The sequence below is a fragment of the Hemiscyllium ocellatum genome, chromosome 7 (assembly GCF_020745735.1).
Source record: "Hemiscyllium ocellatum isolate sHemOce1 chromosome 7, sHemOce1.pat.X.cur, whole genome shotgun sequence".
NCBI classification, from domain to species: domain Eukaryota; kingdom Metazoa; phylum Chordata; class Chondrichthyes; order Orectolobiformes; family Hemiscylliidae; genus Hemiscyllium; species Hemiscyllium ocellatum.
The window spans coordinates 21,347,120-21,373,253 of NC_083407.1; the positions used below are offsets into that span (position 1 = coordinate 21,347,120).

At 40.6% G+C, this 26,134-nt stretch overlaps 1 protein-coding gene across 3 annotated transcripts in view; it reads left to right on the plus strand.

Annotated features, from left to right (window-relative positions):
• The window catches only part of ptpn4a (protein tyrosine phosphatase non-receptor type 4a), a 439,903-nt gene that overhangs the window by 401,146 nt on the left and 12,623 nt on the right, over positions 1 to 26,134 (plus strand). For all 3 annotated transcript variants that reach the window (XM_060827024.1, XM_060827026.1, XM_060827025.1), the window contains 5 exons: positions 6,048 to 6,109; positions 8,820 to 8,966; positions 12,989 to 13,117; positions 19,870 to 20,018; positions 23,044 to 23,179. In XM_060827024.1, the coding sequence (XP_060683007.1) occupies positions 6,048 to 6,109; positions 8,820 to 8,966; positions 12,989 to 13,117; positions 19,870 to 20,018; positions 23,044 to 23,179 (623 nt within the window). The remainder of the gene's footprint in view (positions 1 to 6,047; positions 6,110 to 8,819; positions 8,967 to 12,988; positions 13,118 to 19,869; positions 20,019 to 23,043; positions 23,180 to 26,134) is intronic.

Below are 26,134 nucleotides of genomic sequence, written 5' to 3' on the forward strand. Positions count from 1 at the left end.
ACATGAAATGAATTAAGTTTGCTGAAGACTGACATTGTGATGCTCAGTTATCAAAAGGAGGCTGAAATTGATCATGCACTTGTCTTTTGTGGCTGAAGGTAAATGCAAATACTACCTTTTTTTTTGCACTGATGCACTGTATCGCCCACTAATGAGGATGGGGGTATTAGTGGAGTCTCCTTCAATGAGTTGTTTAATTGACCATTATCATTCCACACTGAATGTGGTACGACTGCTGAACTTAGATTTGATTCGTTACTTATGGGATTGCTTAGCTTTGTCAATTGCATGCTGTTTCTGGTGTTTGCCATAAAAGTTGTCCTGTGTTGTAGCTTCACCAAGTGGAAAGCTTATTTTTAGGTATGTCTGATCCTACTCCTGGCATGGAGTCCTGTACTCTTCATTGAACTAAACTTGATTTCCTACCTTGATGGTAATGGTAGAATGCATTATTCAAGGATCAATATTTGGATCTTTGCTATTTGTGATATATATAAATCACTTAGACTTGAATGTAGGAGGGTTGAACAGTAACTTTGCAGATGATACAAAAATTGGTGGTGTGGTAAATAGTGAGAAGGGTAGCTGTAGATTACATGAGGATATGGATGGCTGTTCAGATGATCTGATCGGTGGCAAATTGAACTTTATCTAGATAAATGTGAGCTGATGCACCTGGGCAGGACAAACAAGATAAGAGAATACACGATGAATGGTAGAACTCTGGCATTACCTCGGATCCATGGGACAGGTAGATAAAGTGGTTAAGAGGGCATATGGAATACTTGTCTTTATTAGCCAAGCGTAGTATTTAAAAACATGGAGGTGATGCTGAAACTGTATAAAACATTGGTTAGGCCAAAGCTACAATATTGCATACGGTTTTGGAATCCACATAATAGAAGGGATTTGTTTGCATTGGGGAGGGTGCAGTAGGGCTTTATCAGGATGTTGCCTGGGTTGGAAAGTTTTAATTATGAAGAAAAATCAGATAAGACTTGAGTTTATTTTACTTCAAGCAGAGGAGACCAAAAGAGTAGTACGTGATTGAGATGTATAAAATTTCAGGAGTATAGACAGGGTAGATAGGAAGGAACTTTTTCCCTAGGTGGAAAATGGGATTTTCCAATCAATGATTGGGGACAGAGATTTAAGGTAAGAGGCAGGAGGTTTGGAAGGGATGAGACAGAGTTTTTTCTCATACATGGTGATGGGTATCTGGAAATCTTTGTCTATAAGGGTAGTGGAGGCAAAAACCCTCATAACATTTCAGAAGTATTTAGATGTGCACTTCTGATGCCAGGGCATGCAAAGCTGTAGGCCAAGTGCTGGAAAATACAGTTAAAATAGTAAAGTGATTTTTTTTCAATGTCTGGAGCAGACTTGACTAAACTGTACTGTCTGATATCACTGGACTTGTTTAATACAAGAATGCTCCAATTTAAGAAGATGATGCATTTCTGGAAACCACTGCATACTTACTTAAAAGTTTCAGTTTTAAGTTTTTCATTGTTATGTGTATGACACAGTAAGAATTCCCAACCCAAGACTTACAGTTCTAATATCTAACATAAATGAAAACAGTAGAACAATATATTTTTCATAATGCATTGTCATTAGTTGGATTGGCCATGCTAAATTGCCCATAGTATTCAGGGATGTGTAGATTAGTGCATTATTCAGGGAAAAATATGGGACAATAGGATATGGGTCTGAGTGCGTTACTCTTCAAAAGGTTGGTGTGGACTTGTTGGGCTAAAGGGCCTGTTTCCACACTGTAGGGATTCTTTAAAAAAAATTACAAATATGTTGCCAAGATTGGAGGGTTTCAACTATCGGAAGAGGCTGAATACACTGGGATATTTTCCCTGGAGCATCAGAGGCTGAAGGGTGACCTTATAGAGGTTTATTAAACCATGAAGGGCATGTACAGGGTGAATAGTCATGGTCTTTCTCGCAGAATAGACCGATGCAAAACTAGAGGACATAGGCTTAAGGTCAGAGGTGAAAGATTTAAAAGGGACCTGAAGGCAACTTTTTCACGCAGAAGGTGGTGCATGTATGGAACAGGCAACAAGAGGTGGTGATGGAAGCAGGTACATTTACAACATTTAAAGGCATTTTGTAGGGGTCTTAAGTAGGAAATTATTTGAGGGATATGGGCCAAATCCGGTCAAATGGGATGAGATCAGTTTAGGATATCTGGTCAGTGTTGACAAGTTGGACTGAAAGGTCTATTTCTGTGCCTTATAACTCTATAAATTTACATACTGTAGGTTGACCCACAATGCCCTTAGAGCTTAGGGTTTTGACCCAGTGACAGTGAGGGAACAAAGAGATATTTCCAACTCAAGGTGGTGAGTGGCTTGGGCGGGGAGGGATCTTGCAAGTGATGGTGTTCCCATGTATCTGCTGCCTTTGTCTTTCTAGCTGGAAGTAATTGTAGGCATGGAAAGTACTATCTAAAGATTTTTGGTGAAATTTTGCAATGCACCTAGTAAATAGTACACCACTGAGGGACAGGATGTACATGTATTTGGAAAGGCAAGGACTGATTAGGGATAGTCAACATGGCTTTGTGCATGGGAAATCATGTCCCACAAACTTGATTGGTTTTTTAAGAAGTAACAAAGAAGATTGATGAGAGCAGAGCAGTAGATGTGATCTGTATGGACTTCAGTAAGGCATTCGCCAAGGTTCCCCATGGGAGACTGATTAGCAAGGTTAGATCGCATGGAATACAGGGAGAACTAGCCATTTGGATACAGAACTGGCTCAAAGGTAGAAGAAAGAGGCTGGTGGTGGAGGGTTGTTTTTCAGACCAGAGGCTTGTGTCTAGTGGATTGCAACAAGGATCGGTGCTGGGACCTCTACTTTTTGTCATTTACATAAATGATTTGGATGCGAGCATAAGAGGTATAGTTAGTAAGTTTGCAGATGACACCAAAATTGGAGGTGTAGTGGACAGCGAAGAGGGTTACCTCAGATTACAACAGGATCCGGACTAGATGAGCCAATGGGCTGAGAAATGGCAGATGGAGTTTAATTCAGATAAATGCGAGGTGCTGCATTTTGGGAAAGCAAATCTTAGCAGGACTTATACACTTAATGGTAAGGTCCTCGGGAGTGTTGCTGAACAAAGAGACCTTGGGGTGCAGGTTCATAGCTCCTTGAAAGTGGAATCACAGGTAGATAGGATAGTGAAGAAGGCGTTTGATATACTTTCCTTTATTGGTCAGAGTATTGAGTATAGGAGTTGGGAGGTCATGTTGCGGCTATACAGGACATTGGTTAAGCCACTGTTGGAATATTGCGTGCAATTCTGGTCTCCTTCCTATCGGAAAGATGTTACGAAACTTGAAAGGGTTCAGAAAAGATTTACAGGGATGTTGCCAGGGTTGGAGGATTTGAGCTATAGGGAGAGGCTGAACAGGCTGGGGCTGTTTTCCCTGGGGCGTTGGAGGCTGAGGGGTGACCTTATAGAGGTTTACAAAATTATGAGGGGCATGGATAGCATAAATAGACAAAGTCTTTTCCCTGGGATCGGGGAGTCCAGAACTAGAGGGCATAGGTTTAGGGTGAGAGGGGAAAGATATAAAAGTGACCTAAGGGACAACTTTTTCATGCAGAGGGTGGTACGTGTATGGAATGAGCTGCCAGAGGATATGGTGGAGGCTGGGACAATTGCAACATTTTAGAGGCATTTGAATGGGTATATGAATAGGAAGGGCTTGGAGGGATATGGGCCGGGTGCTGGTAGGTGGGACTAGATTGAGTTGGGATATCTGATCGGCATGGACAGGTTGGATTGAAGCATCTGTTTCCATGCTGTACATCTCAATGACTATGACTATGACACTGCTGTAATTGAGTTTTGATCGTGGAGAGAGTGGATACTTGTGGATGTGGGCTCCTTTTACCTGGATGGTGTCAGGTGGGGAGCATTCCATCACATCCCTGACTGTGCCTTGCTTTGGGGACAGGTTTTGGGGAATCAGGAGGTGAGTTACTCACTGCATTATTCCTAGCCTCTGATCTGCTCTTGTAGCTACTGTGTTTATGAGATAGGTCAAGTTGAGTTTCTAGTTAATGGTAACCCCCAAGGATGTTGATGATGGGGATTCAGTGATGGTAACACCATCAAATGACAAGGGGCGGTGGTTAAATTTTGTCTCATTGGACATTATCATTGCCTGCCATTTGTTTGGCGTGAATACATTTTGCCACTTGTCTGCCCAAACCTGGCTGTTGTCCAGATCTGGTTGCATTTGAACGTAGACTGCTGCAGTGTCAGTGGAGTCACAAGTTGTACTGAATATTTTGGAATAATTAGCAAATTTCCCCTCTTCTGATGGAGAGAAACTCTTTGAAGAAGCAGTTGATGGTTGAGTCTGCAACACTATCCTGAGGAACTCCTGTCGAGATGTCCTGGAGCGACATGTCTTGAAATTGCAGATTCTGCTTGGTTGCAATTCTGCTGTTATTGATGGCCCACAGTACCCCATGGATACCCACTCATGAGTTGCTAGATTTGTTCAGTGTCTGTCCCATTTAATATTGTGATAGTGCCACACAAACATGATACAGGATATTCTAAACATGAAGGTGGGACGTTGTCTCCACTCTTGTGCAATGGCCACTCTAACTGATACTGTCATGACAGATGCATTTGCAGTCTGCAGATTGGTAAGGATGAAGTCAACTCTGTTTTTCTCTCTGTTCCCTCACTACCTGATACAGACCCAGTCTAGCAGCTATGTCCTCTAGTTTCCCTGACTAGCTCCATCAGTAATGCTGCTACTGAACCGTTCTTGGTGATAGATATTGAAATCCCCCATCCAGAGTACATTTTGTAACATCAGTACTTCGTCCAAGTGTTGCTCAGTATGGAGGAGTGCTGATTCATCAACTTAGGGCAGTATGTGATAATCAGCAGGAAACTTACTTGCCCATGTTTAATCTGAAACCATGAGACCTCATTGATTTTAGAGTCAATGTTGAGGATCCCCAACAAAACTCTCTCCCGACTGTGTACCATTGTGCTGCCACCTGTCCAGGGTCTGCCCTAACAGTAGGACAGAACATATCCAGGGATGGTGATTGTATTATCTGGGACATTTGTCTGTAAGCTATAATTCCATGAGGCGGTTTCTTGACTAGCCCGTGAGACAGGAGAAAGTGAGGACTAGAGATGCTGGAAGTCAGAGTGTGTTGCTGGGAAAGCACAGCAGCTCAGGCAGCATCCGAGGAGCAAGAGAATCGATGATTTGGGCATAAGCCCTTCATCAAGAATAAGGTTTGTGGGCCAGGCTGAGAGTTAAATGGGCGGTGGTTTTGGTGTGGGTAACAGAAAGTGATAGGTGGATGAAGGTGAGGGAGTAGGTGACAGACCTAGCCTGTGAGACAGCTCTCCAAATTTTGCACTTGCCTGCAGATGATAGTAGGAAGGACTTTGCAGGGTTGATAGGACTGTTTCTACCTTTTGTCTTATCCAGTGCTTAGGTCGATGCCAAGTGGTTTGTTTAGTTTCATTTCTTTATTGAGATTTCATAGTGATTAATAAAGCTGAGTGGCTTACTCAGCTATTTCAGAGGGTATTTGAAAGTCAACTACATTGCTATATACGTCTGGAATCAATGTATGCCAGACCTCCTGTATAGACCCCCTTCATTTGATCCCATAATCGTTTTTTTCTGAGCAAGTTCAATATTAAGGTCTGTTTGATGTAGTGAACTTTATTGCAATGTGATTTGAAGAACACGATGAAATGGTTCAGTGCCTTTATTTTGTTCTGTACGATGTTGTACCTCCTTACGTTGGTAGTCAAAGTTGAGAAATAAAAAACGCAACAACCATAATTCTGTATTTTACTTATATAGATCGTACCTGTATCTTTTGTTCTCATGCACTTTCTGCCTATTATAACATGCAACTCTTCTGGTCTATGACAAAACCTGATATTTCCCAACAATGTTTAATTTTTTTCCTGTATATGATGTAAATGTTCCTATTATATGAACTTACCAACCTCTCTACTTTTCTTACAGATGATGCAACACGGGTTATTCTAAAGGGTACAGATGACTACATTAATGCAAATTATATTAATGTGAGTAGAACAATATGAATTTAAAGTTGTACACCATGTAACATTCGGGTCCTGTTGAGAAATATATCAGTATTTTCTAATTGTCCACTTATTGTTTTGAATTTGTAATGACACTTTTTAAGTTCTGACTGGTGCATTGGTGATGGTACATGCACTTTGAAGAGTCAGGAGATGTTTTGCACAGAATCTTCAGCTTCTCACCTTCTCTTGCAGCCATAATTTTTATATGGCTGGTTTCAATAAGTCGATGAAGCTACTGGGTGTTGATGGAAAGTGAAGAGGGTGGCACAGTGGCTCAGTGGTTAGCCCTGCTGCACCACAGCATCAGGGACCTGGGTTCGATTCCATCCATTGGCGACTGTCTGTGAGGAGCTTGCATGTTCTCCCCAAGTCTGTGTGGGTTTCCACTGAGTGCTCCAATTTCCTCCCACAGTCCAAAGATGTGCAGATTAGGTAGACTGACCATGCTAACTTGCCCATATTGTTCAGGGATGTGTAGGTTAGGTGCATTAGCCAGGGGAAACATAGGATTATAGGGCAAGGGAATCGGTCTGAGTGGGATGCTATTCAGAGGGCTGGTGTGGACTTGTTGGGCCGAATGGTCTGCTTCCACTCTGTATGGATTCTCAGAGGGAAAGCAGTGATGGTAATGCTGTTGAATATGTTGGCGATGATCATTGCCTAGCACTTGAGTGACACGCACATTCCCTGCATATCAGCCCAAGTTAGGGTGATTTCCGAATCTTGCTTAGTACCATCATGGAATGTTTCAGCGTCTGAGGAGGCTTAAATGATGCTGAACATTGTAACTCATCAGTGAATATCTCCACTTCTGATTAATAATGTTGGACTTAGCGGAATTCCAACAATATTCTGAGACTGATAGGATTGACTTTAAACAATTTCAATCAGCAATCATCCTATGGAGTTTGTTTTAAGTTTCAAGTAAATGTGTGCCAGGGCTCCATGAAATCGCATTCAGTCGGATGCTGCCATTGCATTAAGGTGTCAATCATCCTTGCCTCACCTCTAAATTTCATTTATTTTTCAAAGTTTGGATCAAGTCTTTCACGAGATCTGTAGATAAGTGGCCCTAGCGGAACAAAACCTGTGCATTGAGGGTTTGGAAACTAATACAGCCAAATAAATCACATTATATTGTTATTTGCTGCATTGCTGAAATGTTTCACAGCAGACAATTTGATTTTCCCAGATAACTAGATGAATGTTTATTGGGGAGTTTGCATTTTTGAAAATGAGAAGTTCAACATTTTGTTCTGTCTTTGATCATGTGGGGACATAGAGATACACAGCACAGAAACAGACCCTCCAATTCAACATGTCCATGCCGACCAGATATCCCAACCTAATCTAGTCTCATTTGCCAGCATTTGGCCTGTATCTCACCAAACCCTTTCTATTCATATATCCATCCAGATTCCTTTTAAATTCTTCTGGCAGCTCATTCCATACAAACCCCACCCTCTGCACAAAAAAGTTACCCCTTAGTTTCCTTTTAAATCGTTCCTCAGTCTCCTTAAATCTATGCCCTCAAGTTTTGGTCTCCCCTATCCCGGGGAAAAGATATGGATGACAAGTCTTTTGATATTGCTGTCGCCAAGTTTTTTAATGTTGCTTAATTTTATTGACCATGTCTCTCAAATTTTTTATACTAAGATTTCTTGATGTTGATTGCCGAAATGGACCTGTTTTTCCTATCTCTGTGAGATCATAAACTAAGATGAAATGAATGGCCGATCTCATCTAAAACTACCTTGTGATCCTTCAGATATTTCCAGCTTGTCCTGTATTAAGTGTTCATTTAGAGACATTTTGCATGTTATCCAGGCAAATTATATCTTACATAAGTACGTCCAGGTAATAGAATGCAGAATATAGTCTTACAGAGAAGGTGCAGAGAGAAAATCAACTTTAATGTATGAAAGGTTTGTCGTAAGTCTTATATCTGCAGGGAAGAAGTTGTTGTTGAATCTGTTACGTGTTTTAAAGGTTCTGTATCTTCTGCCAGGTGGAAGAAAGTATAGCTGGGGTGGGAGGTGTCTTTGATTATTTTGGCTGCTTTCCCGATGCAGTGGGAAGTGTAGACAGAGTCAATGGAATTTTTCCTCAATGGTGTATTCTAAAGGTTTCTGATTGATTGATCCTGCATTTTTAATAACCACTCTTCTCTGAGTTCATGAGTCACTTCACACTCTGATGTGGAGCCTTATATGGAGGATAGTTAGACACAAGAAATATAGTCATCACAATTACCTCAATTGTGTATAAACAGCTTAGATTTGAAATGGCTTGTATGTACATATGTGGGAGCTAATTTTAATGTTGAAATCACTCCGTTCACTGGTAGATTGGCAGTGGGTCATTGAATTTACAACCAGGAACCAGAGGAATCTCTAGCTATCTGAAAATAAATTATACAATAATTTCCCATGCTTCCATTATCAAGTGCTTTGCAAATGCTAAAGTAGAGAATAAGTTAAGAAGCTGCAAAACAAATAAGTCCAGAAAATAATCAAAAGTTGGCAGATGTAGAGTTTTATATGGTTTTTATTTATGCATGATTGAATTAGTATTGATAAATGTGGACTTCAGGATCATTAAATGACAGTCTGATAAAGCAAAGAATTATTATTGAGTTATAGCCAAAGATTATAGCCAACTGTAATTTTTTCCCCTTTTAATTTTACAGATGGAAATTCCTTCCTCCAGTATAATAAATCGTTACATTGCTTGTCAGGGGCCTTTACCCAACACTTGTCCAGATTTTTGGCAAATGACTTGGGAGCAAGGATCCTCTCTAGTTGTCATGCTGACCACCCAAGTAGAGAGGGGCAGGGTAAGTAAAATAATTGGGAATTGTTTTTGCAATGTCTGAAAGGTAGGATTTGTTGTCTTTGCATAATCTTAACTATAATTTCTTTGGTATTTTTCCAAACCATTCATTTTGACATTGCCCATTAAAAAGAGATTGGTAGGGTGAGATGAAATAAAATTCTGTATAATCTAGCTAAATATAGATTACTTGTAATTTATAATACAGTGAGTTTGAGACAATTTGCAGCTTAGGTTGAGGTTCTCGATGTAGGTTTACTCGCTGAGCTGGAAGGTTTGTTTTCAGATGTTTCATCACCACACTGGGTAACATCAGTGGGCCTCTGGATGAAGCATTGGTGGCATGGCCCACTTTCTTTTTGTGTGTTTAGGTTTCCTTGGGTTTACCAAGGAATAAAGCGAAAGAAACCTAAACACAAAAAAAAGCAGGCCATGGTGATGTTACCTAGTATGGTGAGGAAATGTCTGAAGATGAACCAGCTCACTGAACAATCTGCGTCCAGATTTTAATACTTATAGAGATTTGGAAGAAAAGTATCTGTTTCAATTAGATTTGATAAATCAGGATAATATTAAAAGTTAACTGCACATAAATATTGATTGCCTTTGATCATGTAGTTTTCATAAAAATCTTAATTTATTTGATCTAATTATTACATTTGGTAATGTACTTTCCCATAGAAAATTATTGATACAGATTTTAAACAGTGTAGTTATTTTTAATCAATATGTTTGAAAATGTTATGACCAATGTTTCTTCAAAGCTGCATGGGCATGTGCAGGAATTTGGATTGGCTTGTGGTTCGAAGCATTGCACATGCCAATCGTCATGCCAACACATTAACTTCCATTTTCGGAAGTCACTGCCATGTACATATCTCAGAAAAGCAAATTAGAGAGACTTATGGTTATGGTGCACCACCATGGCAGGTGGGGCTTGAACTCAGACCTTTTACTATTATTTTCAATAAAAGTGGAATACTATGAGTTCTGGAGATCTGAAATATTAATGAAGTGCTGAAGAAACTGAGCAGATCAGTTAGCATCTTTGGAGAGAGAAACAGAAGTTGTGTTTCGAGTCTGACACAAGTCAGATCTGACTCTTCACAGGTGCTGCCAGACCCGAGTTTCTCCACTGCTTTGTTTTTACACCATTGGTTTAATTCTAGCTGTTATCACTGAGGTAACATCTATTTGGAATCTGGTCTCTTTTTGGAAGTATTCATTCTGATTTGTTCTCTAGAATTAGCTGTGCCCCAAAGCCAGGCTGTTCCAGAACATGATCTGCGTAGCAATGTGCAAGAAGCCTGCCTATGCCTCATGCACAAAAACAGAAAAAGACAATCCAACCAATTACTACCCCATTAGTCTATTCTCCATCAACAGTTAAATGACAGACCATGGTGCTAACATGTGGCTCATACACAGCAGAAACCTGTACACGAATGCTCAGTTTGGGATTTGCCAAAGGCACTCAGCTCATGATGTCATGGCAAGTTTGTTCCAAGCATGTGTAAAGTAACTGAATTTGAACTGAGAGTTGCTTACCTTGACATCAAGCTAGTATTTGACTTGTGTGTGACATCAAGGAGCTAATAAGTGCCAAGTAGCATTAACACCCCATAGTGCCAGGCAATTGTTATCTCCCTTTGACATTCATTTTCATTGTTATTGCTGAATCGATCAATATAAACATCCTGTGCACTGTTTTCAATTTAATTTTTTTGTCTGAGTGGAGCTCCAAGGTGTATGCACAGCGGTGACTTCCAAAACCAGATGTCAATGCAGTAGTACACCAATCGACACACAGACACTCCGAGTGGCTGAGCAACTTTGAGGGAACACTGACTGGGTGATTCCTTTGTCCATAAACTAAACCGATCATTTTGTGATTCCAAAAGCAAGAATTATACAATAAGTACCTCCTAATTCCCAATGCCTGTCCACGTTTCCAAGGCACAAATCAAGAGTGTGATGAAATACTGTCTACTTAATTGGATTAGTGCAGCTCCAGCAATACCAATCTATGATCCAGGACAAAGCCTTTAATATTCACTTCCGTTATTACTTTTGGACAATGGCAACAGGTGTGTACTATCTACGTGTTGCAAAAACTCGCTCCTTTGACAGCACCTTTCAAGCACATACCTCTACCAGCTGAAAGGACAAGGGTGGCATGGGAATGCCACTACCTGTAAGTTTTCTTCCAATCCATACTCCATCCTGACTTGCAGCCGTGTTGACCTTCTTTCACTGTAACTTGGTCAAATATCCTGGAACTCTCTCCCACCGTGGTCATACCCAAACCTTATGACTAGCAATTCAAAATGACGGCTCACCATTACTTTCTCTCAAGGGCTGTTGGAGATGGCAACAAATGTTGACCTAGCTATTGATGCCCACAACCGTGAAATAATTATTTTATAAGCATGATCTATATTAGTACAATATTAATGTGATCATACTTGAGAAGGAACTATTTCAATCTTGGACTCTTGTAGGTTTCATACTGGAATTTGCAGCTGGTTCTTCAATCATTTTCATTCTCGTTTAAATTTTTCCCTCATTGATTTTGAGTCGAGGGTTACAATTTGTTAATGCTCTTCAAAATACATTTATAGGGACATCAATTTGTGATGCTTTTTCTGCTTTTGTACATGAAAAGCAACTTTAGCAGAATGTTATCAACCCCAAGTAACTTCCTTTTGTTGTCCCAGCACTGTGAACCAGCTGTGTTAGTGAGAGATAAGGTTCATGCTTTTAAAGCTATCTGTAGATATTGACGACTTTATAAATTAATTTATATTTAATTTTAATTTTTAGTCTTCTGCAATATATATATATGCCAGAATTGGGCTGTACCAGTTCCTTCCAAATTCATCCACCTTACCTGAAAGAAGTAAGTCTGGCTTCAGTAGTCCTCATTTCCAGATCACAATGCTGTTCACAGACATGAGCAGTTTGCCCTCTTTATTTTCTATAGATGGAACTTGGGGAATGTTATTGAAACTTCCTCCCACTTAGTGTCCTATGCAACCCTTCGTGATATCAACAATAACAACTGATTTAACACTGACATCCAACTCATACTACCTCTTATAATCTCTAATTTATCCAATTGCTTGTCCAATTTTGAGTCTTGGAAGAACAGAAACTGTGGGAAAACCTTTGCCATCACAAACTCTGTTCTCAGCCACCTACTTTATCCAGCTCCCTGGAGGCTGAATTTTCATAGAAGTTGAAGGGGTGCACTGTCACTCTCTAATCCTGCTGCTTCACTGTTCACAGCATAAAATTATAAAACAGCTAATTATGTTCATTATTAACATAGATTTATAAAAATTCTAAATTTTATCAACCCGGTTTTCTTTAATAAGCAACAGCATTTGTAGTCTACTGTAGAATTAGGACTTAATCAACGTTACGTCTTAGTCAAACAACATAGTTAGAAATATTAAAGTTTGGACATTCATCCTTGTGATGCATCATTTATGGATGCAAGCACATGGTAACAAGGGTAAAACAAAACTTTTCTGCAGATGATGACCAATTTGTTCAATAATTGTCAGCTCATGGGAGGAGGTAAAGGATAGGGTATAAATTGTTTAATACTGCTTTATGTCAGTACTCTGGCACCCACAGGCACTAAACCCAGTTGGTTGTCAATGTTATCTTCAAACATTGTTCATTCAAAATAAATCATGAGGGATAGCCAAAAATAACTCCTACAGTGGATCTTCAGGCAAACGTTTAGATTAGGGTTTCAGTTGCCATTTTGGGCCCTCAGTCTGCTGAGACCTATCCAGCTCATCCTCACTCAGAGGATGAGCTAGATAGGTCTCAGCAGGCTGTATCCCAACTGATCTCCAAACAATATTGAAAATAAGAGAAAGTGAGGACTGAAGACGCTAGAGAGTCAGAATCGAAAAGTTTGGTGCTGGAAAAGCACATGAAGGGCTTATGTCCAAGACATCTACTCTTCTGCTTCTTGGATGCTGCCTAACCTGCTGTGCTTTCTCTACTTAGGTCAAGTGTCACCAGTATTGGCCTGAGCGTTCTGAAAGTGCATCGTATGGAAACTTTGAGATTGGTTGTCAATCAGAAGAGGGAAACCCCGCATATGTTTTCAGAGAATTGACTTTAACTAACTTGGAGGTAAGTTGAATGTGCTGCGAAAGATAACTGGCAGTGTTTTCTGCTCTGTGGTTCTCAAACATACTTATCACTCTACACTTGTTCATGCAGGCTTGGTCAACTTGTGCTCTGTTGCCTAGCCTAGATTGCTGATTGTTAAATGTTTGCTAATAGTGGTATTGGAATTAAAACTGCTACCATCTGGAGTGTTCCTGCAATAAACCTGGGAGTGTTAAGCATGCCTAAACATATTTTATCTACATCAAGTCTCTGGTATGGGTGAAAATTTTAATTGTAAATACTTGGGTCTTCTGAGGTCAGCCATCTGATATGGTTGTTTGTAGTAGAATAGGCAACGCATAACAGAATTTTACTTCATTGATGTCAGTTGGAATGCAGCACATTTCATGCAGAAAGTTCTTATGAGCCATGGTTATTGTCTTTTATTATTACCTTAAATTTAAATTCAGGAATTTTCAATGAGTCATGTGAATCAGGAAATTTGCAAGCTCAATGCATGGTCTGTGCAATGAGTTGATCTTGTCAGGAAACTGCAACCTATTAATTTTCTATTTCCTCGAGGCAGTGCAATTGATCTCAGTCACTTTGGAGAAGACAAGCAAAGCTTAGTTACCATTTCTGATTGCTAAACCTGGTGTTTATTATTGATCTGTGGACATTCATTGCACTATTGCCTCACCTGTTGGCTGAAGTGAGGCAGACACCAATGCCAGTTACAAGGAAGCAGTGCCTTAAGGCCATATGACACGAGCAGAAGTAGGGTGTTGAGCGCGTCAGGTCTGTTTCCCCCCATTCAGTGAGATCATGGGTGATCTGATAATTCTCAACTCCAGTTTTTGACTTATCCCAGAACCCTTGGTTTGTAGAAGATAGGAGTAAGCCATTTGCTGCCTCGAGCCTGCTCCACCATTCATTAGGATTTTGGCTGATATTGAGCTCAGGAGAAAGTGAGGACTGCTGATGCTGGAGATCAGAGCTGAAAAATGTGTTGCTGGAAAAGCGCAGCAGTCAGGCAGCATCCAAGGAGCAGGAGGATTGACGTTTCGGACATAAGCCCTTCTTCAGGATATTGAGCTCAGTCCACTGATCCTGCCCTTAACACAATACTCTGATTACTTTAGCAAAGATGGCTATATCTACTACCTCCTCATCAACACAATGTTTTCAAATCAACCACTGTATGTGATAATGAATTCCACAGGCTCGCCGCTCTCTGGGTAAAGAAATTTCTCCTCATTCCTAAACAGTTACCCCTTATTCTGAAAGTATGACCCCTCATTTTGGACTTACCCCACTATTGGGAACATCCATCCTGGATCTCACCTGTCTGGTCCTGTTGGAATTTTTAGGTTCCCCTCATTCTTCTAAACTTCAGTAAATACTGATCCTAACCGATTCAATCTCTCCTCAAACTCATTCGTGGAATCAACTTGGCAAAAGTTTTCACTGCAATCCCTCCATAGCAAAAAGACACCGAAACTGCACACAATATGTACATGGCCTCACCAATGCTCTGTATGATAGCAGCAAAGATATCCAACATACAATTTACTGCCTGTTGCACCTGTGTGCTTACTTTCATGACTGGTGCAGAAGAACACCCAGGTCTTGCTGAATATTCTCCTTTTGTCAATTTACAGTTATTCAAATCATCATCTTGAGTCAATTTCTTAACTTCCTTGTGTGTCGGGGAGAAGGTTGGCAGGAATGGTGTTTTTCCCCACTTTCTCACCTCAAACATACAGCGATCTTTGTTCATGATATATCTGACGTAATTCATTGTCAGTCCTTTGAAAAGTGGAGTGGGGTCTGAAAGTTGACCCCCCCAACTCTGACCCCATCTCATCCAGATCCCTTTGGTCTAAGGCAGTAATTTTCAAGGGGGCCTGATGAAGGGCTGATCCTGATTAAGGGCTTTTGCCCGAAATGTCAATTTTCCTGCTCCTTGGATGCTGTCTGGCCTGCTGTGCTTTTCCAGCACCAGTCTAATCTAAATAATGGCAGTCATTTTCAGCCATTATTTTTAGTTAAGTAGTCCTGTGAAATTCTGGATGTAGGTTTGCTCACTGAGCTGGAAGGTTCATTTCCAGATGTTTCGTCACCCTACTAGGTAACATCTTCAGTGGGCCTCCGGTCGAAGCACTGCTGATGATTCCTGCTTTCTATTTATGTTTGGTCGGTGAAGTCATTTCCTGTTCTTTTTCTCAGGGGGTGGTAGATGGGGTCTAACTCGATGTGTTTGTCCGGTTGGAAAGCCATGCTTCTAGGAATTCTCATGCGTGTCCCTGTTTGGCTTGTCCTAGGATGGATGTGTTGTCCCAGTCGAAGTGTTGTCCTTCCTTATCTGTATGAAAGAATACTAGTGAGAGAGGGTCATGTCATTTTGTGGCTAGTTGACGTTCATGTATCCTTGTGGCTAGTTTTCTGTCTGTTTGTCCAATGTCGTGTTTGTTCTTGCACAGTATTTTGCAAATTACATTAATTTTGCTTGTTGTCTGTACAGGGTCTTTCGAGTTCATTAGATGCTGTTTTAGTGTGTTGGTGGGTTTGTGAGCGACCATGATGCCAGGTAGTGTAACAAAACGTCTGGAAATGAGCCTTCCAGATCAGCGAGCAAACTTACATCCAGAGCCTTAACCTCAGCTACAAATCTTCTCAAAACTCACTAATTGTAAAATTCCATGGAATTTTCCTTTCACACCACTTTTATATAGAGTCATAGAGATGGAAATAGACACTTCGGTCCAACCCGTCCATGTCGATCAGATATCCCAACCCAATCTAGTCCCACCCAGCCCATATCCCTCCAAAACCTTCCTATTCCTATTCCCACCACTTCCTCTGGCAGTTCATTCCATACACGTACCATCCTCTGTGAAAAGGTTGCCCCTTAAGTCTCTTTTATATCTTTCCCCTCTCACTCTAAACCTCTGCCCTCTAGTACTGGACTCCCTGACATAAGGGAAAAGAATTTGTCTATTTACTCTATCCATGCCCGTCATAATTTTATAAACCTCTATAATGTCACCCCTCAGCCTTCGAAAACAGGGAAAACAGCCCCAGTCTGTTCAGCCTCTCCCTATAGCTCAAATCCTTCAACCCTGGCAACATCCTTGTAAATCTTTTGTGAAGCCTTTCAAGTTTCACAACGTCTTTCTGATGGGAAGGAGACCAGAATTGCACGCAATATTCCAACAGTGGCCTAACCAATGGTCCTGTACAGCAGCAACATGACCTCCCAACTCTTGTACTCAATACTCTGACCAATAAAGGAAAGCATGCCAAATGCCGCCTTCACTATCCTATCTACCTGCGACTCCACTTTCATGGAGCTATGAACCTGCACTCCAAGGTCTCTTTGTTCAGCAACACTCCTGAGGACCTTACCATTAAGTGTATAAGTCCTGCTAAGATTTGCTTTCCCAAAATGCAGCACCTCGTATTTATCTGAATTAAACTTCATCTGCCACTTCTCAGCCCATTGGCTGATCTGGTCAAGGTAATCTGAGGTATCCCTTTTCACTGTTCACTGCACCCCCAATTTTGGTGTCATCTGCAAACTTACTAACTGTACCTCTTATGCTCACATCCATATCATTTATGTAAATGACAAAAAGTAGAAGACCCAGCACCGATCCTTGTGGCACTCCACTGGACACAGGCCTCCAGTCTGAAAAACAACCCTCCACCACCAGCCTCTTTCTTCTACCTTTCAACCAGTTCTGTATCCAAATGGCTACTTCTCCCTGTATTCCATGAGATCTATCCTTGCTAATCAGTCTCCCATTGGGAACCTTGTCGAACACTTTACTGAAGTCCATACAGGTCACATCTACCACTCTGGCCTCATTGATCCTCTTTGTTACTTCTTCAAAAACTCAATCAATTTTGTGAGACATGATTCCCCCCGACCCCCCCCCTCCCACAAAGCCTTGTTGACTACCCCTAATCAGTCCTTGCCTTTCCAAATGCATGTACACCCTGTCCCTCAGGATTCCATTCCCTCCAACAACTTGCCCACCACTGACATAAGGCTTACTGGTCTGTAGTTCCCTGACTTGTCCTTAGCACCCTTCTTAATGAGTGGCACCACATTAGCCAACCTCCAGTCTTCCGGCACCTCATCTGTGACTATCAGTGATACAAATATCTCAGCAAGAGGCCCAGCAATCACTCCTCTAGCTTCCCACAGAGTTCTAGGGTATACCTGATCAGGTCCTGAGTATTTATCCATTTTTATGCATTCCAAGACACCCAGCACTTGTTCCTCTGTAATATGGACATTTTGCAAAGTGCCACCATCTATTTCCCTACAGTCTATATCTTCCACATCCTCTTCCACAGAAAGTTTTTGCAAAATACTCATTTAGTATCTTCCCCCATTTTCTGTGGCTCCACACAAAGGCCGCCTTGCTAATCTTTGAGGGGCCTTATTCTCTCCCTAGTTACCCTTTTCTCTTTAACGTATTTGTAAAAACCCTTTAGATTCTTCTTTCTGTTTGCCAAAGCTATCTCATGTCCCCTTTTTGTCCTCCTGATTTCCCTCTTAAGTATATTCCTACTGCCTTTAACTCTTCTAAGGATTCACTTGATCGATCCTGTCTATATCTTACATATGCTTGCTTCCTTTTTCGATACCAAACTCTCAATTTCTTTAGTCATCCAGCATTCCCTATACCCAGCGGCCTTTCCTTTCACCCTAACAGGAATATACTTTCTCTGGATTCTCATTATCTCTTTTCTGAAGGTTTCCCATTTTCCAGCCGTCCCTTTCCTTGCGAACATTTGCCCCCAGTCAGCTTTCGAAAGTTCTTGCCTAATACTGGTAAAATTTGCCTTTCTCCAATTTAGAACTTCAACTTTTCAATCTGGTCTATCCTTTTCCATCACAATTTTAAATCGAATAGAATTACGTTCGCTGGCCCCAAAGTGCTCCCCCACTGACACTTCAGTCACCTGCCCTGCCTTATTTCCAAGTGTAAGTCCGATTTTGCACCTTCTCTGGTAGGTACATCCACATACTGAGTCAGAAAATTTTTTTTGTACACACTTAACAAATTCCTCTCCATCTAAACCCTTAATACTATGGCAGTCCCATTTGATGTTTGGAAAGTTAAAATCCCCTATCATAACTACCCTATTATTCTTGCAGATAGCTGTGATCTCCTTAGAAATTTGTTTCTCAATTTCCCTCTGACTATTAGGAGGTCTATAATGCAATCCCAATAAGGTGATCATCCCTTTATTTCTCAGTTCCACCCAAATAACTTCCCTGGATGTATTTCCAGGGATATCCCCTCTCAGCACAGCTGTAATGCTATCCCTTATCAATAACGCCACTTCCCCTCCTCCTGAGCAGCTCCAGCAAATTTCCCTGCCAGTATATTAGGATCCCTTCCAATTTAGGTGCAATCCGTCCTTCTTGTACAGGTCACTTCTACCTCCAAAAGAGATTCCAATGATCCAAAATGTGAATCCATCTCCCATACATCAGCTTCATCAGCTGTGCATTCACCGGCTCTATCCTCCTATTCCTGCCCTCAATGTTAATAGATTAAGTACTATTAATGACTTCACTTTTTTGTTAAGTGTGAAGAATATTGTGAAAAATTGAAAGATTTAATATTTTTAATGAACTAAATGTTGCTTGAAACACTTGAATGTTGTTCGAGGAACCTTTTGTGTTCTCGAGACATCGGTCTGGGGTTGCCCAACTTTACTGGGCCTGTGGGCGCACCACTGCCACTTTGAAACATCAGTGTCTATTTCTAAGAAAAGCAGTGCAGGAGAAACTTGGGTCTGGCAGCATCTGAAGAAAGAATTAACCAGTATGATGACTGTTATGAATTGACGCTGTTCATCATAATAGCATCTACTGCAGATTCAAACCACTACAAATGCCGGAGGAAAGATCACAGAAGCACTTCACAGGAGGCTCCCGAGCACTGAGGATGTCACCTAGACAGGGGACGAAACGTCTGCAACACAAATTCCCAGCTCGGCGAACAGAACCACAACAGCTTAAGGGAGTCCTCATGTTTAAGATGAGAGGGGAAAGAGTTAAAAATGGGCCTGAGGAACAACTGTTTCACACAGAAGGTGGTGCATGTGCGGAATGAATTGCCAGAGGGAATATTGGTGGTGGGTACAATTGCTGCATTTAAAGGCATCTGGATGGGTACGTGAATTGGAACAGTTTAGAGGGAATGGGCCAAATGCTGGCAAATGGGACAAGATCAGTTTAGGAAATCTGGTAGGCAAACATGAGTTGGAACAAAAAGGATCTGTTTCTCTGACTGTATGACTACTTTCGATATGTTTCATTCAGTAAATAATGTGTAAGATATCTAGTCTATCTGAAACGTTTCTTGTATTGCATTTCTGGTATTTCTGTGACCCTGTTGTGAAATGATGGCAGCAACAACACAGGCTGACTCATGTTCTCGAGGTGATCGAAGCGACTCCTGTTCAGTAATACAAATGTACAGATGTTCAAGACTAGACCTCAAAGCTGAAGCCCTTATTTGGGACCTAAGTAATGAAAAATATTTTGAACTATAAAACACACTTTTGAGCAAGATCAAAATTGGCTCAATTCCTGAGTGAAAACTTTTAATTAAAGGCAAACTGCAAATCGAATTGGCACCCATTTTCAGCCTGCTCTAATAGTTTTATTTTAAGATAACCTTGAAGACATTACATGTATATCTTGTTTGTCTGTTAGTGAAATGTAATCTTTTGCAACTTCACAGAAAAATGAGAGCCGTCCACTCACCCAAATCCAGTATATTGCATGGCCTGATCATGGTGTTCCTGATGATTCGAGTGATTTTCTGAAGTTTGTGTTACTTGTTCGAGAAACGCGGGTTGGCAAAGATGAACCAGTTGTCGTACACTGCAGGTACATGTAGTTTATCTGCTACAAACAAACATAGTGATAAATGGAAGAATTTAATGTGGTCAGAACCTAACTGAGAAATTGGGTCAAAAACATAAATTGCTAGAGAACATCGGCAGGTATGGCAGCATCTGTGCTTCACATTTCGAGTCCAGTCACCCTTCTTCAGAACTGTTAAGTAAAAGGGTCCCTGGATTCGAAACATTAACTTTGTTTGTTTTCCACAGATCCTGCTGAGTTTCTCAAACAATTTATGTTCTTGTTTCAGATGTCCAGCATCCGCAATTCCTTGTTTAGTGAGAAATTGGGATGCTGCCAGGGAAGAAGAAAAAACATTTTTTAAGCACCTATGAATTATTTTTCTATAGTTGGTAACTTTTAAATGTAGACTGCTTAAAATCATATGCTAAACAAGAGCTTCTTCCAGATCATTTTTGAGCATTTTTTTTGTTCCACCCAATGACAGTGACTTACTGTTGAAATGTCTGAAGATTTTAATTGATTTAAATGCTAAGTTTGTCTCTGGAAAATGCTGATTATAATCCATTGTTATTGTCTTGTCACCAACATGATAGATATGTTAATTCAAAAAATAATTCTTGATCTCTGCATAGTGTTTGCCTTTTGGGTCAACAAATCAGAGTTTAAGCTTGACAAGAGCAAAAATATTTGTTTTTTTTTCTTTCTGGAGAAGTTTCACTTGAGAAGTTTTCCTACCTAATTTGGAACTGAACTATATTGACATGTAGAATCCGACCTTTGCTTGCTAATCTGTCCTGAGGAAGCTGATCAGCCATAACAATAGTCAAGAGGCTATATCTGGACTAAACTGTGGGGGAAGGATGTTGCCCAAGTCTGTCTTCCTGAAGCAGTGACTGTAGCTGGAACACTGTGCTCAAGTGTCAAGTGAGGTCAGGATGAAGTAGAATCACAGAATCTCTACAGTGTGCAAACAGACCATTTAGCTCAACAAGTCCACAGCGACCCTCCGAAGAGTATCCCACTGAGACCCATTCCCTACCCGATTGCTCTTCATTCCCCTAACAAATGGTAATTTAAGCAGGCATTGGATAGGCATATGGAAGTTATTGGGCTAGTGTAGGTTAGGTAGGATTTGATCGCGCAACATCGAGGGCCGAAGGGCCTGTACTGCGCTGTATTTTTCTATGTTCTATATGTAAATGTACCTAGCCTGCACACCCTGAACACTGTGGGAAGTTTAGCATGGTCAATTCACCAAACCTGCACATCTTTAGACTCTGGGACAAAACCAGAGCACCCAGAGGAAACCCATGCAGACATGGGGAGAATGTGTAAACTCCACACAGTCGCCCCAGGCTGGACTCAAACCTGGGTCACTGGTACTGAGGCAACAGTGCTAACCACTAAGCCACTGTGCTAATATGATGATAGCCAATATAACAGTGGAGGATGTTTTTCATATTTGGCTTAACTAGGTAGGTACTCAAAATAGTAAGCACTTGCTGAATTATTTTGGGATGGGAGTGGCAAAACCTGATTTGGGAATCCACAGGGATGGGACCTAGATGTTCAGAGGTGAATTTACAATACCAGATTTGATATTCTTGAAATTGGTTAGGAAGTGAGATTGATTTAATCCGATTATGGTTCACAATTATTTAATTGAAGACAGTTTTTCAACCAAAATAAGAAGAGAGGTGGGAAACAGAACATGTCTGGCCACTCTCCTAAGATAAGAATTTTGCAGTTACAGATGTTGCATCCATACAAATAATTAGCTGCACTACTGACATATTTCTGAATGAGACTAATGTTTTTCTTCTAAAGGTTTACTGTGGAAATTCAGAATTTGTTGTTTCTCTGACCATCTACCACACAAGACACTACAGGAAAAATGAACCAAGCAAGTGTTCATAGCAGATGGATTCAAAATTGTTAAAGGCAGTTCCTCAGTGGTTGAAATAGTGATCGATTCTGGCATTAGTTTGGTTCACTTTATTCTTAAATATTTTGGATATGCCTCACCCTATTTAAAATGTGCAGACATTCAAAAATAAGATGCATTGCAAATTATTGAGAATATCAAAGGAAGCTGTATGGTGGTGATGAGAATAAATTAAATGGCCATAAATGTTGCAGTGGAATTCTATATCAGTGAATGTGGGTGATATATTGTTACGTGGATGAGCATGCGATTTGAGAATTCAGGTTCACTAGATCTTAAAATTAGAACATCTAATGGATGGGCTTTCAAAGCAAGTGAAAGATTAGATTATCAATGTAAAAGTCATAACAATGTAAGAGTTAGAAGCGAGAGCAAGCCCTTTTGAGTTTGATTTGTTATTCAGTAGACTATTGCTGATCATCTACCTTCTTGCATTCCATATACCCCTTTAAGGTCAATAAATTGTTAACTGTTGTCTTGAACATACTCAGCAGCTCTCTGGCATGAAGAACTCCAAAGACTTGTTATCTTTTAAGTAAAGAAATTTCTCCTGAATTCAGTCTCACCATCATTTTCTCGAGGGTCGTTAGGATGGTCAGCAAACACTCTCATCCTCTAGAAATAATCAGAAAAATGGAGAGATCATCCAAGATCCTTGGAACAACAGTTAGTACCTTGTGTAGCTTTGAACTCTTCCATAGTAAGGGCGTTAAACTAATAGGTCTGCAATGCCACTTCACTAAGATGATGCCTTTGAAATCATAAAGACAGGAAACAATGGACATCGATTGAATGTAGGATATTTAAGGTGGAAAATCTGAAGACCATTTTTTTTAAAGAGAGTAAGTGAGGATGCTGACTCCAGTACAGCTTGCTCATATGTAATTATGTTTTACGTGGGTAAAGTTACCATAATCTGTTCTCTGATCAGAAGAAGAGATGGCTGGTGAGGAGTTTAACCTAAAGGTCACCATGCTCAGGCAAGGTTGGGAAAGCAGGACCTTCATGATGACCTCAGCTGATGCAAGCATCGGTCACACCTATTGGCATCACCGACTCCCCAGCAACTGAGCTAACAATCCACCAAATTATATTTTACAGTGCTGGGATAGGTCGGACAGGAGTTCTCATTACTATGGAGACAGCAATGTGTCTAATTGAATGCAATCAGCCAGTGTATCCATTGGACATTGTACGAACAATGCGAGACCAGAGAGCCATGATGATTCAAACACCAGTGAGTATTGATCACTTTCACTTGTCATAGTTGTATGCACTGAGCTATTCAATTCAGGAACCAGATGTTTTGTTCTTCATTTCTCGTTGAGTTAGTGCATTGCAGAAACTGAGTACTTCACACAGTTTTGTATCTGGATGAAGATTTTTTTTATTCATATGGTGCAGACATCACTGGCTAGGCCAGCATTTATTGCCCATACCTATTTGCCCAGAGTGCTGTTAAAAGTCAACTAAATTGCAGTGTGTCTGGAGTCAATGTAGGCCAGATCAGGTAAGGATGGCAGTTTTCTTCCCCACAGGATATTAGTGAACTAGATGGGTTTTTTTTCTGACAATTGACAATGGATTCATGGTCATTATTAGACTCTTAATTCCAGATTTTTATTGCATTAAAAGTCCACCATCAGCCATGGTGGGATTTGAACCCAAGTCCCAGAACATTATCTGGATCTCTGGATTAACAAAATCATAACTTAAATTTTAATGCAGAGCATGATATTGAACAACGCAAGAATCATACTCATTGACTACAGTTCAGCCTTCAACACTAGTATCCCCTCAAGACTGATTACTAAACTTAGTGATCTCGGACTAAGCCCCAGTCTCTGCAGCTGGATCCTCGGGGTCCTGACCCACAGGCCACAATCGGTGAACATTGGGGACAATGTTTCATCCTCATTAACACTCAAAACTGGAGCCTCTCCTCTCCACCCCCGCCCCTCCCAAACCAGGGGTGCGTACTCAGCCCCCTACTGTACTCTCTGTATACCCATGACTGTGTTGCCAAATACCAGACTAATGCCATTTACAAGTTTGTTGATGATACCACCATAGTCAGTCAAATCTCAGACGGTAACAAAACAGACAGGAGGTGGAAGACCAGGAAAAATGATGCACTGAGAACAACCTAGCTCTCAATGCTGGCAAAACCAAGAAACTCATTATTGATTTTCAGCGAGATGTTATTCATGCCCCCCAACACGTTAACAACGCAGAAATGGAACGAGTGGAGAGTGTCAAGCATCTGGGAGTGCTCATCCACAACAAGCTTTCTTAGACTCGTCATGTGGACGTACTGGTTACAAAGGCCCAACAACGTCTCTTCTTCCTCAGGCAGCTGAGGAAATTTGGCATGATGGTGAATACCCTTGCCAACTTCTATAGGTACGCCATCTGGAGCATTCTGTCTGGATGTATCACTACCTGCTATGGAAACTGTACATTCAAGATCGGAGACGGTTACAGAGAGTGGTCAACTTGGCCCAGACAATCTGAAAGGCCAACTTTCCATCTATAGAATCCATCTACCAGGTCAGCTGTCAAGGAAAGACAGCCAGCATTCTCAAAGATCCATCCCACCCTGGCCATGTTTTTCTACAACCTTGACCTTGGGAGAAGGGACAGAAGCCTGAACACACACTGGCCAGTTTCACAACCGTTTCTACCATACTGTTGTTTCAATAATGAATGGACTTTCAAACGTTTAGCATTCGCCTGTATCTGTATTTTGTGTTTTTGCCACTGTTTACTTATTATTTACTTATCTATGCTTCTTAACTATATAACCTGCCTGTATTGCTCACAAGACAAAGCTTATCACTGTGCCTCAGTACACATGATAATAAATTCAATTCAATTCAATAGGGATTGAAATGGTATCTATTGTTTACAACTTGTATTGACAGTTGGATTCTCCTGATTATGTCATTTGTAATCTTCATTTAGTTCGGATAAACTATACATTTCCCTTGGTTAGAATACAATTCTGCTTATTATCCTTTCTTGCAATTTTCCTCTGAATGTCTATTTGTATTTCCTCTTTTCCCTTTGAGTAATGGTATAGCTTTTCGTTACTCCATCCTGTAGAGATAGGTTTAATAGCCATTTTTTAGCCTCAAACCTTTAATCACCGCCACTCTCACCGCAACCAAACTATAGCATAGAATTGTGGAGCACTGATACATTGCAGAGCCACTTGTTCATTAATATTGAGTTGCTTTGCACTATGACAATCATTGCACTCAGTTCTCCAGAACTTTCTCACCCTGTTTCATTTATGAGGGCTAGGGCATGAATCTACAGAAATAAGTGACAGATGCATAGATCACCCAGGTACCCACTTGGCAAGCCTGAGGCTGTACTCTGATAAAGCTACTCCTCCTAGGCATGATTTGGAGATGCCGGTGTTGGACTGGGGTGTATAAAGTTAAAAATCTCTCAACACCAGGTTATAGTCCAACAGGTTTAATTGGAAGCACACTAGCTTTCGGAACGTCACTCCTTCATCAGGACTATCACCTGATGAAGGAGCGACGCTCCAAAAGCTAGTGTGCTTCCAATTAAACCTGTTGGACTATAACCTGGTGTTGTGATTTTTAACCTCCTAGGCAAGTGATATAGCCAAAGACAATGTGTCCTTGATCTGTGGCAACCTACAATTTTCATTGCAAAGCAATCCTTGAATAGAAAATTAGGAGATAAAAGATAATTATGCTTTTAAACTGCCACCCTAATTTCATCTTGCAAGCAGAAAACTTTAGAGGGATCCTGTCTCATTCAGAGATCTGAAGTATAATTTTCTTTAGTTTGAAGATCATTATTGATTTTTGGACAGTCACTTTATTTAATGAAGTTACTTGATGAACCATTTTATTTGAAAAAACTTAGCAAATCCTGTTCTCATCCTGTTTTCAAATCCCTTGGTTTCACCCCTTCCTATCTCTGCAACCTCTTCTAATCACACATTGCTCCTAAATTTCATTTTCTCACAAGACCATTTATTCCTTGGAGTGCACTTTTGTCAACTCTATACCAGAGCAGGAGCTTCTTTGTTAAATTTTAAAAACTTTTGTTCATGTTTAAGGATTGCTGAAACTTTGTGTGTGATTGTTGTATAAATCCTCATATTATAGGAGCATGGGACCGAGGTTAGCTTTCAGTAAGTGATCTCATT